The sequence below is a fragment of the Falco punctatus genome (genome assembly GCF_963210335.1).
Source record: "Falco punctatus genome assembly, chromosome: 5".
Classification (NCBI taxonomy): domain Eukaryota; kingdom Metazoa; phylum Chordata; class Aves; order Falconiformes; family Falconidae; genus Falco; species Falco punctatus.
In genome coordinates this window covers 65,609,779-65,622,578 of record NC_137584.1, presented here as the reverse complement: position 1 = coordinate 65,622,578, position 12,800 = coordinate 65,609,779, and the positions used below count along the sequence as shown (strand labels likewise).

Sequence of the window (12,800 nt, the reverse complement as noted above, 5' to 3'; positions counted from 1 at the left end):
CTCACAGCTGAACCTATTTTGACACTTTTATCAACCAGACATCTTTTAGAAGAAATCCTGTCACCCTGCAGGGCAGAAGTGCACAACCAGAGCTCTGGTTTCTCATGGGGCTATGAACACCCTATTAGCATTAGTAGTATTTTTTTTCTCCAGGATATTTGTTACTTTCTAAGATTAAAATCAAGATTAAGAAAAAATACCCCATTCTCATGTTCTTTTTCCATGTATTTTTATGTTCCATGTTAGCTGAGGACAAAGCTGCAATTTGACAAGACCTACACCAACGCTGCTGCCAAAAGTAGCAGCTCTGCCCTCTCGTACCACTGGAAAAGACAAATGATGGGAGGGGTGCAATGAAAAATCAGCCTTCAGAGCTGAGAAGGCAGCAAGGCTGCTGAAGGCAGGGTTGTCTTAGGCTGATCCCAGGTGCTTATTGACTTCTAATTTGTTTCTTCTGACAGTTGTCTCTTGCAAAGGATAACTGTCCTCATCCCCACTGAGAACAGCAGGAGTTGGCAGCCACATCTGAATGCAGCTTTTCTTGGCCCTGTTAGGCTATCCCAAACAAAAGAAACCCCCTTGTTTATGAAAAGAAATACTAAAGAAGTGACCTTTGCTCCATTAGTAGAATTTTATTTATCAGTTCATTTTAATCATGTGAACTCTTGAAGGATTTTGATTTGTTTTGTAACTTTAAGGACAAAAAAAATAGACAAAAGTGGATGCTAATGCTCTTGAATGAGTTATTTAATATCTAATGAGCGGTTTCATCACTAACAGTCAGACTTGTACTTTGACAATAAGCTCCAGTTTTGGGGAGTGACTATCTCAGCCCCATCAAGCAGCTTGAACTGCTGAGCAGAGTGTAAAGCCCAGCTCAGCCTGCAGAGTGTTAAGATCCTTGTGATTTGTCACCTATTTTTCACATCAGCTGTTGCAAGGAAAGCAGCCAGTGCTGATGCAAAGTAGAAAACAGATGCTTGTACTCCCAAGCCCACCCTGAAAAATCCTCTTCTGTAGAACACAGGCCATGTCAATACTGCTGTTGGGGGGAAAAATATCATCTGTGTCTGAGAGCAAAATCTAAGCGGCTTGGAGAAAAAAAAAAGACTTGCAAACAAGTGTCAGAAAAGATGCCCAAAACTGTATCTCATACAGGGCAACTTCCTCTGGCAGAAACTTTGTCTTAAGATCCCCGAGGTGTAATATTGAGGAAATGCAGTGGTCAGTGTCACAGACCTGCTCTTAAAATCACACTTTCCTGGGTCACCATGCATAACAGTGACCTAGCATTGCTTTCTGTAAGAGCTGACCTGAAGCACCGTAATGGAGCACTATGGGGTTTTCTTTTCCTTGTAAATCATATGGAAAATGGTAAAGTTTGTTAGCAAGATGGCAGGAGCAAGGGCAATACTAGATTAGATTTGGTACAAGAGGAGAGAACTAGTTTTTTACTGAGTCTGAACCTAATGCATCCAATACCCTTTAGATGCAGATCAAGAAATGCTAAATTGATGTTATTTGTATTATACTGCAGCAACCTGATCCCTGTTATGTGAAGGGTATTTACTTGCCTTCTCCTTATCATGAGGCTAGGAGAAACGCCCAGGGCAGAACCAATGCCAGATGGAGAAGAAGGACAGCTGGACTAATACTTGGATCAACCCATCATGCCTTTCCAATGTGGCAGCTAGAAGTTAGGTGAGATACCACCAAGCATCTGAGTGACACAAGCTGTTGTCCTAGGTTCCTTCTATCTCGTTACGGAGTAAAAATCAAAAGCTGCTACCAGGAGATGCGACACTAGCCTGTCATAAATGCAAAAGGGGCCTCTGGGATTCAAAGCTTGGCTTTTGATGAGGAGACTTGCAGAGCAGCAATGCACTCCCCCACCAGGCAAGCAGCCTCTTTGGCTGTGCCCCTGTGTACTGAAAAGCCACCTGCCCCATGTCCATAGTTGTGGACTACTGGAAGCTTAACTCCCCCCTGGCTCAAGACCTCTCTCTCCAGTCTCACGCACCACCTGGATGGCCTCAGGCCCACCTTCACCTTGATATCCTGAGCTCTCCGCAGCGAGGGCTCAAGGGAACAGCATCTGTCAAAGATATCTTTGATAGTGCCAGGGTCAGGGGAGAGACTCCAGCTCTCCACTTCCCTGGTTCCCCCTAGGGTTACCCTGTGTATGCCCGGGTAGATGTAAGTTAAGCCATCCCCATTCCGGATGAAGTTTTTCACCCAGGGAGCATGAACCTTGAGTACTTGTCCCCTGACAGGGAAGAGCTCCTTGTCCCCCACCAGCTGGTGGGCTCCAATGCCCGCACAGTTGACAACGACGTTATATTCGCTGTGCAGCTCCCACAAGTCTGCAACTTTTCTGGTGTACATCTGGACGCCAGTTGCTTTCAACCTGCAAAAAGACTCCAGAAGTGAGGCAGAAAAGAAACCCCTAAACCCTTACGTGATTATTATGCACATTAATTAAACGAGATAGATTGCCTTTAACGTACAGTTCAAAACCAAACAACAGATGGGACAAAAAGCAAGAAAACGCCATGGGGTTTCTGTCCGTGATTTGTCTGATTTGATCTCATCAAAGCTATTTTTTACCTTGTTTTGGGCTGGAAAAGATACAAGCAGTTGATCAATATTAGAGAAGGGTTTGGCATAAGACCCCAGGCAGACTGTCAGGTCCTCATGGTCTCATTGATTCATTTCTGTAACAGTACCAAGCTTTAACAGCTCAAGCAAGCTGAAAAATGACAGATTTACTCACCAAGTTACTTCTGCTAGTGATGGCGCCATTGTACTACGTCCCTTTTAAATGGGCCTGTTACATGCCATTGCATTCATTCCCAACTCACCTCCCTGACACCAGGAAGCACTTAGTCGTCCAGCACCATGTGCAAAGCCCTAGGGCACCCAAGACATCCCTGCAGGCTGGGCAGATGTGGCATGGGACCCCCAGGAGACACATGCCCTTCTAGAGCGGCAGCCAGGAGTCACCCAGGACAGCTCAGAGCATTATACATCCACATCTGCTCTTCAGCAAAATTGACCCCTTCTTGAGCTTCACCTTGGAGATAAATTTCAAGCCAAATTCCACCCTGAACTTGCCTGAATCTTGAAGCCCTTCCCCATGGAAAAACATTGGTGTGAGATGGAGTCACTGCATGCTGTCAGCTGGACCCAGTTGATGGGGGTCTTTAGTGGGGGTTTTAGCATAAGCAAGTCAGGAGACAGGTCACAGATGATGACGCAGCAAATCCTGCAGCAGGGAATCCTGTTCTTTGCAACATTCTGACAGCTGGCAAAGTGATCAATCCCACTGTAAAAGCAGTGGATTCCCACAAAATGGTGACCGAGCCGAGGATCCAGGGGGCAGTTGATGCTCTGGGGCCTGGGGGTTTGGTGCAGCAGGACACTGAAGCTGGCTGGGAAGAACAGGGAAGGTCTTATATGCAGCAGCTCTGGCTGGGCAATTTGCTGGGAGAGCTCAGAAGTGTTGTAACTGGGACTTTGCCATCACGCCATAAAAGATATACCAATAAAAAACCTGCTGAAAACTCCTGAATTCAGGCAAGCAAGTGGCAAAAAATTCTTGAAGTCCATTTTTGGACCAGCAAGATGGTCACAAAAACAATTTTCCTTGTGGATTGCCAGAAGAACGGTCTATAAATACTGCTCAGGTCATTAGGGGTTTGAGAATTAGTTACATGTTTAATATGCTCTCACTTCTTAGCACCAGAGAGAAGAGAAAGAAAAGGAGCTTGATCGTCTTATTAGAGTACATCCTTTGAGAAATAAGAAGGCTATAGCAGGAATAAGGAGAGAGCAGAAATCACATGGCAGACTAAATGGGTTGTACAACTTAGTTGTGCTTCAGCAGAAATTTCTGATTTGGTTAGGCAATGCAACATGACAGAGCATGTGCACTGAGAGAAGACAGCACAGACCTCACGTGGCACTGGTGCCACTGGAGTACTCCCAGCCTGGCTGGCTGCTAGGATAAGAAACGATTCTACACATTTTGCAGTGAGGTGAAAGGCATCCAAACCACCAGCTGAGCTGGCAGTTTGTACCACAGTGTCAGTACACGTCTCTTTACTTAACCTCAAATCAGCTTGCAGCCTATTGCACTCTCAAGCGGAGGCAGCTATTTGCTCACTTTATGGGTACTTATACGGACTAAATGCATATCCCTGGTGTCAGAACCTTTTTAGATCTGTATCTTGACTCTCCTATGGTTCTCCAAAATCCATGTATTTGGGGAAATTTGGAAACTGGCAAATTTTCTAACTTTCACGTCAATCCAGGCGTGAACTCTGAAGCCACGACTCCTCAGAGTGAGTGCATCACCCATTTCACATAGGAAAACATTTCCAAAAGGTTTGTTACAGATGATGCTATTTGACTTTTTTTTTTTTCACCTGACTGGATTAACAGATTACTCCAGCTGTTGACCAAATTTGTGATTAATTGGTCCAGGTTAAGCGCAAAATTTTCACAGCTAAGACATCTTCCCAGACATGCCTGTTCTCCCAGGGGTCAGATATATCGTCAAGAATAGAGGAATATTATTTGGGAAGTTTGGCAGATGAGGAGCACCCACACCTTTTTTTAGGACATGGCAAGTTCCTGATGTAACTTCAAGGTCTGGCTGGCCAAGCATGGCCCCTGTGGCTATGTCAGTCCTATGCCCAGAGGTGCTCCCACTTTAAATCCTACTGTACAGCCACACCGGTAGAAAGCGGCCATTGCATAAATGGGGCCTTTCATATTCTGGAAAAATTGGGTATTTCTTGTGCTTCTCTCCAAGGAAGAGCTTGCTGCATTTTCCCCTGTTAGAAACAGCCCTTTTCCAGTTTTGTTCAAACCTAAGGCGTCCCCAGCTCACCCCCAGTCCCTCTGCCTGGGTTTCTCTCTACATGCCCAGGCTGCAGCAAAACCAACCTTTTCTCCAGCCACAGGAGGTAAGGTGGACAGTCACATTTCAGTGTCGTAAAGGCTTGACCGAACTGGTGCTGTGGAAACTTTTGGAGTTCTGCTTTGGACATTGGTCGAAATCCCAGGACAACATCTGACCAGAAAGGTAACTCTTCCTTGGGAGTGTTTTTAAAGACCTGCCACCTAAAAGGACACAGAGAAAAAGCTGCAAAACATAGCTGCTATCACTCTGCCATGTTACGTGTCATGGGAATCTTAGCATAAACCCAGAAACTCGGGAACCTGTTCTCACTCATCAGTGCAGCTCTTCAAGGTTAACAGCAATGGGGAAACATCGCTTCCTGCTGCTGCAATACCTGCCTTGGCAAACAGGCAGAGGGCTGCCACAGCCAAGCTTGAGGGTGACACACCAGAGTAAATAAACAGGTGTTCTTCCAGCTATACTGTATGTACTTCCTTCCACATGTAGAAGTACAAAGTCCCCTTCACACAGAGTCCCCACCATGGCTGCAGCCACCCTGGATGGATCTTCAGGTAGGGCCATTTGCACACCTGGTCACAGTTTTTTGAGTATTCATAAAGCTACAGAGTCCCCAGCCTCAACACTCCCGAATTTCTGTGTATATAACAGGCAGCATAAAATACCTCCAACACCCACCCCCGCCCAATTGCATTCCTATACCTAGCTGCTGAAGCTGGAACATCCTGCAGTCCCATCCCTATGGAGACCACCCCTGCTGCATGCAACTGGTGGATAACGGTCTGGAAAACATCAGTTATTAAAAGACATTTGGTGCTGGCCAGTCTTGAAAGGTTTCTCTGTGCACACCTATGTATGAATTTTCCTTGAACGTACATTGTATCTGAGCAGCTGCAGGGCAGTTTCCTGGGAGTATGGTCATACGGGCCACTTCGTGAAGAGACTACACCTGAGCTCCAGCAAGGAAAACAGCTCTGCCTGCTCCAGCACACAGTATAACATACTAAAGGCTGCCCCAATGGGCCAGTCTTACCCAGAGACAAGGTGAATGCCAGCCTCTGAAGCCTCGGCTGACTGGCTGATGGCAAAAAGGTAAGTGAAGGTCTCTTTGAACCACTGCTTCTGCACATGGATCGGTGTGCCTGCATGTAAACAAAACCAAACACTGCCGAGAGGAATAATGCAAAGAAGAGAAGCATACAAGCCAGTGTTGGGGAGATGGGACAGATGGGGAATACAGGTCACGGCACTTTACTTCCTGAACCTCTGTTATTGCTGCACATCTGCACACGCAGCTGCATGAGGTGCCATGGGCAATGCCACACCAACTTGCACACACCTGGGTAGGTGTGAGGGATGAGCATCCCAGCTGCAACATCACTCGTTGTGTTGGGGCTGAACTGGTCTGAAAAGACCGTCACAGAGCAGCTAGGACAAGTCTCCAAGATGCACATTGCTGTGGACAGGCCGATGACTCCAGCACCAACCACTGCGACCTTGGGTGCTGCCATCTCCAGGATGCAGAGCCAGAGGAGAGAGGTATCTACCTGCATTGGGAAATAACATATCCTGTGTCACCAATATCCCTGCCGGACACCCTCGTCAGGCTACAAAATACCCATACAAGACGTAACATAACCCCCCCGGGACAGCTCATTGAAGACTAGCTGCTGCATGCAGCCAAGGCTAAGGTGAGGATTAAAAATACCATCAGCCTTCAGTACAATGACAAATTTTTGAAAAGTATTTCAATAGCCACTACTCCATCCTCAGAACAAGAGCAAAGGGCAAGAGAGCAATCTGTATGTACAGTGCTGCTGTTTGGGCTGTAGCACTCTGGGGCAAGGTTTTTTCAGTAAAACCTGAGGGAGTGAGGCACCTGTCAAGTTTTCTATCATTGCGTCAGGGGCAAAGGCTGGAGCTCTGGGGAAATTGGCTTTTAGGCACCATGAGCAAAAAGGGTGTCTGAACATCAGGATCTCCAGCAATAAGGTCTGTCACTGCCTGGGCAGCGGCAGCAAATCTCACAGGAGGCAAACTGGATATGCAAAGGGTCCAATGCATTGTGGAAGATGTTTTTCTTAACACACATCTTAGTTCCCCTGCTGTGCAGGGCTCCCCCTCTGACCCTGAGGACTGAGTTATCTGCTTAGTTCTGTCCTAGAAGTTTTAGCTATTAATGCATAGTTTCACAGGGTACAGCCTGGCTGTTCCCACTGCCACATCCAAAAATTGTCTGGGCCATGATGCCTTGGTGGGGAAAGTGTGGGAAGAAAAGGTACCTGTACCCCGGGGGATTTTGTGCCCCTAGTGACCTGAGGTCTCCAACCCACCCTTGGCACCTGCACCTGCCAGCGTGACCCACTGCCTTGGACAGTTTTGTGGGCATCCAAGGCTGTCATGCTCTCCTGGCAGCACACAGTGGACCCAGGAGCCAGCTAGCCTTGCTACCCTAAGAGCCTGTATATTTGCCTCTCTCTGCCTTGCTTTATAACTTGCTCTGTGTCCTGGAGCAGCTCCACTCAGCACCTTCAACTGCTGATTGCTACTCCAGGAGATGCAGCGTCTCTATTTTCCCTTGTCCTGGCCAAGTTTTGGAGCTTGGCACCTGTCCTGGTAAGTGGTGTATAGCTCCTGGTTGATAAATCACCTGGCCACCCGTCCCAGCAAGGTGCCAGGCTATGTGCCTGGCCATGGCCAGCTAACAGGTTTCACACCAGCGGAGCCACAAAGCACAACTGAACCACGCATCTTGGTGCATCCTGCAAACTCCCTGAAGCCAGGAACTAAATGGACCCAAAAGAGACTGGGCAACCTCAGAGGTGAGAAATCCTTCAGCAGCTTTGAAACAGGCAAGTTGGGGTGCACCTGCTGGCTCAGGCACTCCTTCGAGGCATTACTGTCAAAAGCTGAGCACAGATGCAAGGGGAGAATCTCCTTTGCCTATGGCTCTTAACATTTTCCTGGAGTATCTACCAATATTATACAAATACTCTTGGAGAGGATGCTGAGTGAAATGGACCTTTGGTCTTGCTCTCTTATGGTCTTCCTTTGTCCTATGGGACTCACTCATCCATGACTGTAGAAATCCAGCCTCACTAATTGCTTTCTGAGAAACTAGTGCCTGCAGTTAGTCACAAGGACAGGCTGGTTTCCCATCTTTCTGTGGCTTTTGACATCTTTGATGTAAATTTAGGCAAGACAGACTGTGGGATTATGATAGGTCAGATTTATTTACGAGATCCTCGCCCATAACCCTTCACACGACTTCCCTCTTACCCCTGAGGTTTTACTTCCCTAATATTTGATGTCCCTACTATGCAGGAAGGGAGAAAGGAGCGGGCGCTGTTGTCTGTCACCGCATTCCTTCTGCATCACAGCTGAGGGTTGTTACAACCCCTCTTCTTCCTCTCAGGGCAATGCTTAAGTTTCTTCCTGTTAATTATTACATCTTCTTTCACAAGCCAACTATAACAGTGCCCACACAGCAGGGAAAGAGGATGCATTGCAGGGGTAAATATGAGTGCTGAACCAGAACTGCTGGCCTGCATGGCTGCCACCCACAAATGCTATCTGCAAAAACGCTGGGGAAAGGGAAAGGGAAGGGAAGGGAAGGAAGGGAAAAAGGAAAAAAAAAGGGAAATGAAGGGAAGGGAAAATACTAGTAGCAAGAAATTAGAGGGGTTAATGATGTTTAAATTACTTAGGAAAATTGGTTCTGAGAAATGTCTCTAAACACATTTTTATTCACAAACCTTCTAGCTCAGCACTGGCAGCTGTGGAAATGGTGTGTGGCTCAGTCTGCTCAGTGAGCCTCCCAGCAGTCCACGGACAACCACGGTTCAGCTTTTTCAGCTGCCCCTGGAACATAAACGAGGGGTACATTATGCATCTGCCAGTTGCCCCTCACTGCTCTTGTTTGCTGAAGCCCTTGAACTGTGATGGATCAAATTTCCTGACTGACCTCCCTGTCGCTGAGGAAGTAAGGGGAGCTGCAGCTCCGTGGAGGTTTAAGTTTCACAAGTCTTCCCAGTTTGGATGAGATTTTCATAGATGAGCTGGTTCAGTATCAAGTGATTCCAATGCTGCAATAGCCCGTGAGGGCGAGAAAGGGCTGCTGGTGGTACTGGAGCCTGTAGGAATGGCTCAGAAGGCTACGATGCGCACCTGTTGAATGCATGTTTTTTCTAGCACTTAATGCTGCAATCCAGGAGCACGTCAAGCCTTCATGTGCCAACGTGCCAAAAACTAACCAGGCACAAAGCAAGAGGCTGCACACAGCTTGTATTGGCAAGTACAGCTTGGGCTTTGCAGAGCCACTGACCCCGCTATGAGTGCAAGACACACCTGTGGCTCTGCCCTGGCAGCGCAGCCTGCCTCAGCTGGCAGCCCTGCGCTTTGCTGGGAGAGCACAGGAGGAGAAACTATTTTTAGCTGATACAGCAGGCCAGCTTAGTGCCAGCAGGGATGACACTTCTCACTCCCTCAGACTGGCTTGTGCTGACGGTTTTGCAAAAATCAGCATTTAAAAGGTAGGTCAGTTGCAGTTGGGGAGGGAGGTGAAGGGTGTCAGGTATTGTTTAGCTCTCTGCCCTTTCTTAGTGTCAGAAAAAATGGGACAGAAGCCAGATAGAGCCACCTGGAGCTGTACCTCCCCAGCAAAGAGTATACCAGCTGCCTGACGTGGCCTTCCTGCCCCTGCCACCCTCCTGCTCCTCCCAGGCCAGAATGAATTATTTTTAAAAACGCTGAGATATTTTGTGATGTGACTTAATCTGCCAACTCCCACAGCTGAGAAGAGATGTCAGCCTCATGTGATGCAAGGGGGGTCCTTACTCTTTCTTCAGCCTTAACATCATTGTAGCAGTGGATAACATGATCAATATGGATAAATACACTGCTCCCCAGCACACATACATGCACACACACACATGCACACCCACTGCCAGGAGCAGCTGTAGCCTCTTGGCCCACGGTCCTTTCAGGGTGCCCCTCAGGCTGTGACAGTCCCCGGGAAACCAGCATCCCTCAGCTAGAAGAGATGCACAAACACTATCGCTTTGGCATATCTGCACTGCAGGCATGGCCCCTCGCCATACCCTGTTCCCCCGACAGCCCAGCTCCCTGTGTGTGCTTCCCTGGCAGGCTGGCCGCTCTCAGCTTGTGTCACAGCCCGGCTGAACTACCAAATTCAGCATATTTACACGCCCAAATGAGCATTTGAAAAAGCCCAGTTGAACTGTTGACCGGAAAATGGATGAGCAAGAAGTAACTAAAGACAACAAAAACCTGTTACATGTCCTGCAGTGGGATTTTTTTTTTTTTTTTAACTAACTCTCACCATATCAAAGTGCTGGAAAATTGTTCTGGATTGCCTGGAGCCTGTGGTACCAGGGAGCAAAGGCTCCTGCCTCCCTGAACTGCTGCACGGGTTCCTTGCCCACCAGGGTGGCTGCAGCCACTGTCCCCACCCATCCCTGACACTTTCTCCCTCCCTTTTTTTGCAGGTCACATTTTTGTGTATTCACTTCGATAGTTCACAAGCGCCTTTGGTGTTGCTTCCCTCAGCCTTATTTGCCAGGCTCTTTGCTAGTTACCGACACTCACGCACCCTGATCCATTCCTGGGGGTTTGCTGAGGAGGGGACCCTGATCTGGGCCTTTTGACTCTGGCCTGGTCCCTGTCATTTGAACTGCTCTGTGAGATGTGGCACCTGCCACAGGAGGAAGGCCGGGATACTCTCTCTTGACCAAAACAGGACTCCGGGGGCTCCCTGGGACCCCCTCGGCCTTTCTGCAGGCACCTCTGAGCCACCTCCACAGGAGACCCCGAGGCTGCCAGGGAGGCCTCGGCTCCCCTTCCAGAGAGCAGTTCGCCCCGCACACCCAGGGAAATGGCACCTAAAGGACGGGAGGCTGCACCCGCCCTATGAGCTACCGACAATAACCTCCCCCAGCAGCACCCACACGCTGCGCCATGCTCCTGCTTGTCTGAGAAACGGGAGCGGTCTGCGGCCCTCATCCCCCGCAGGAGGGACGGCCGGGCCGCTGCCTCCCTGCGCGGGGAGCAGGCGGAAGCTGAGGGCGGGCAGGCCCCGCGCCCCCGCCGGGCTCCCGCCGCCCCGGCCGCAGCCCCGGCCCCGGTGCTGCCGAGGCCCGGTGCTGCCGAGGCCCAGCCCGGCCCCGCCTGCGCCCAGCGCGCCGGCCAGTGCCCCGGGGAAGCCTGTGCCCTCCCAGCGCTGAGTCCCCAGGCAACCGCGCCGGCCCCGGCCCTCCGCTGCAGAAGGGTCCGCCATATGACGTCTCCCTCTCCGGCCGTTAGTACGGTCCAAAAAGCAAACCAGGGCGAGGAGGCAGTACCTGGTGAGGAGGAGGGCCCCAGCCCCGCCGAAGCGTCGCCCTCCTCCGCGCGTTGCCGGGGGGCACACGGGCGCTGCCGCCGCTCCCCGCCCCGAGGCCGCTCCCCAGGCGCCGGGCTGCGCGGCCTGGGCTCATGAAGGAGCCGTTTGTGCCTGGGCAGCGGCCACGTCCAGCGCTGGCACCTCTCCCGGCAGAGCCTGGCAGCCTGCTGGCCGTCCCGGCGCTGTGTTCTTCGCCCGCGGCCGATAACGCTTCTTGATTTTCTCCGTGCGCTCTGCAGGAGGCTCAAGGGGCCCAGCTGTCCTGCACAGAATATATTGTCTTTTTTCCTCCCTTACAAGCACTTAATTACATTGTGTTTCTGAAGCTGCCTCACAGCTGCCGCGGTGCTAGAGCAATGGCGCTGGCGGCCAGGGCGCAGTCACGCAGTGTGCCGGTGGCTGCGCTTTTCGGCCATCGCAGGTTGGCGAAGAACCAGCCCCTGCGAAACCGCAGAGGCCTAATGCGCACAGCCAGGCAGGCCTGTTTGGCTTAACCTCTTCCAGCAGAAACCCACAAGTTTGTTAAAAGCAAATCTGTGGGATCACTAGGGTGAAATTGTGTACCAGGGTTTCCTGGCTCCAGGCATTTGCCATCGGCAGGATGTTTTGGCTGTTGGACAGCCTGAGCATTCCTCCCTGAACAGGCTCAGGGGACAGCGTACGCAGACCAGACTGTTCCCTTCCAGCCCCCTTGAGCGGTGTTTGCTATGGATCTTCCAGGCAGGTGCCCTTCCTTTGTAGCCATTTCGGTACAGACCCGCAGCCATCCGACGGGCATCTGTACATAGTGCAGCAGTGTGCACAACAGGACCACCTGGTCTTGCCTCCCAATCTACCTGTGTTCTTAAACTGTAAAACTAAAGCTGTGATACATCACAAACACATTATCACTGACTTTTGTAGTTGCGTCATTTTTAGCTTGTTGTTTTTTTTTCCTTTAGCAGTGAAAGCAGCAAAGAACAATTCTGCCAAAATTATAGTGTAGCTTGATTTTTCTAAGTCTTCTGAAAACAACGTATTGAATGAGACAGGGAAGGAGACAGAGGAGTGGATAAGGCTCGCTTCTTTTGAAATGAAACTGTTAATGGGCTCGGTGTGTTGACTGTAAAATGTACGCTGCTCTCTTGCAGGATAACTGCAATAGCTTTGGAGAGCGTCCTTTCACATATGGAAATTTCCTTTGCATACAAACAGAGGTCACAGCGCCAGCTAAGATTAAAATTGCCTGTTTCTCCTCCTGAGACTCTACTTCTCATTAATTCTTATGAATTCACCAAATTTTAATTACTTGGATTGAAATTTTCTGTGTGGGATGTTTGTGCAAGGCTGAATGTTTCAGGGAATTCCCGGTGTGTCTTTTCCTGAGAATGAGACTCAGGAAATGCAAACTGGCTTGGGACACCAACTCTTACAGTTATTTCATTGCAAAACTTACTCTTCCATGGGCTAAAGTATTTTGGAAGGGTGAACACACTG

General features: G+C 49.5%; 1 protein-coding gene across 7 annotated transcripts; it reads right to left on the bottom strand.

Annotated features, from left to right (window-relative positions):
• Nucleotides 1-607: 607 nt before the first annotated feature.
• Nucleotides 608-11,614, bottom strand: DDO (D-aspartate oxidase). Of its 7 annotated transcripts, none has more exons than XM_080388206.1 (6): nucleotides 11,284-11,306; nucleotides 8,680-8,785; nucleotides 6,264-6,471; nucleotides 5,958-6,066; nucleotides 4,951-5,127; nucleotides 608-2,407 (listed from the first exon to the last, which is right to left on the bottom strand). In XM_080388206.1, exons 3-6 carry the CDS (start codon nucleotides 6,433-6,435, stop codon nucleotides 1,840-1,842), a joined length of 1,026 nt encoding a protein of 341 aa, XP_080244332.1. In that variant the 5' UTR covers nucleotides 6,436-6,471; nucleotides 8,680-8,785; nucleotides 11,284-11,306; the 3' UTR covers nucleotides 608-1,839. The 7 variants fall into 7 exon arrangements, with proteins under 7 accessions (XP_080244332.1, XP_080244333.1, XP_080244330.1 ...); XM_080388207.1 differs by lacking the exon at nucleotides 11,284-11,306 and adding an exon at nucleotides 9,864-10,491; XM_080388204.1 differs by lacking the exon at nucleotides 6,264-6,471 and having other exon boundaries at nucleotides 11,284-11,521.
• Nucleotides 11,615-12,800: the final 1,186 nt, after the last annotated feature.

Coding starts and splice junctions, on each gene's coding strand:
- DDO (XM_080388203.1), bottom strand. CDS start 11,418: ATGAGCCCAGGCCGCGCAGCCCGGCGCCTGGGGAGCGGCCTCGGGGCG. Junction 6,067..6,263: donor CATCCCTCACACCTACCCAG/GTGTGTGCAAGT, acceptor GTTTACATGCAG/GCACACCGATCCATGTGCAG. Junction 5,128..5,957: donor GGCATTCACCTTGTCTCTGG/GTAAGACTGGCC, acceptor GTGTCCTTTTAG/GTGGCAGGTCTTTAAAAACA.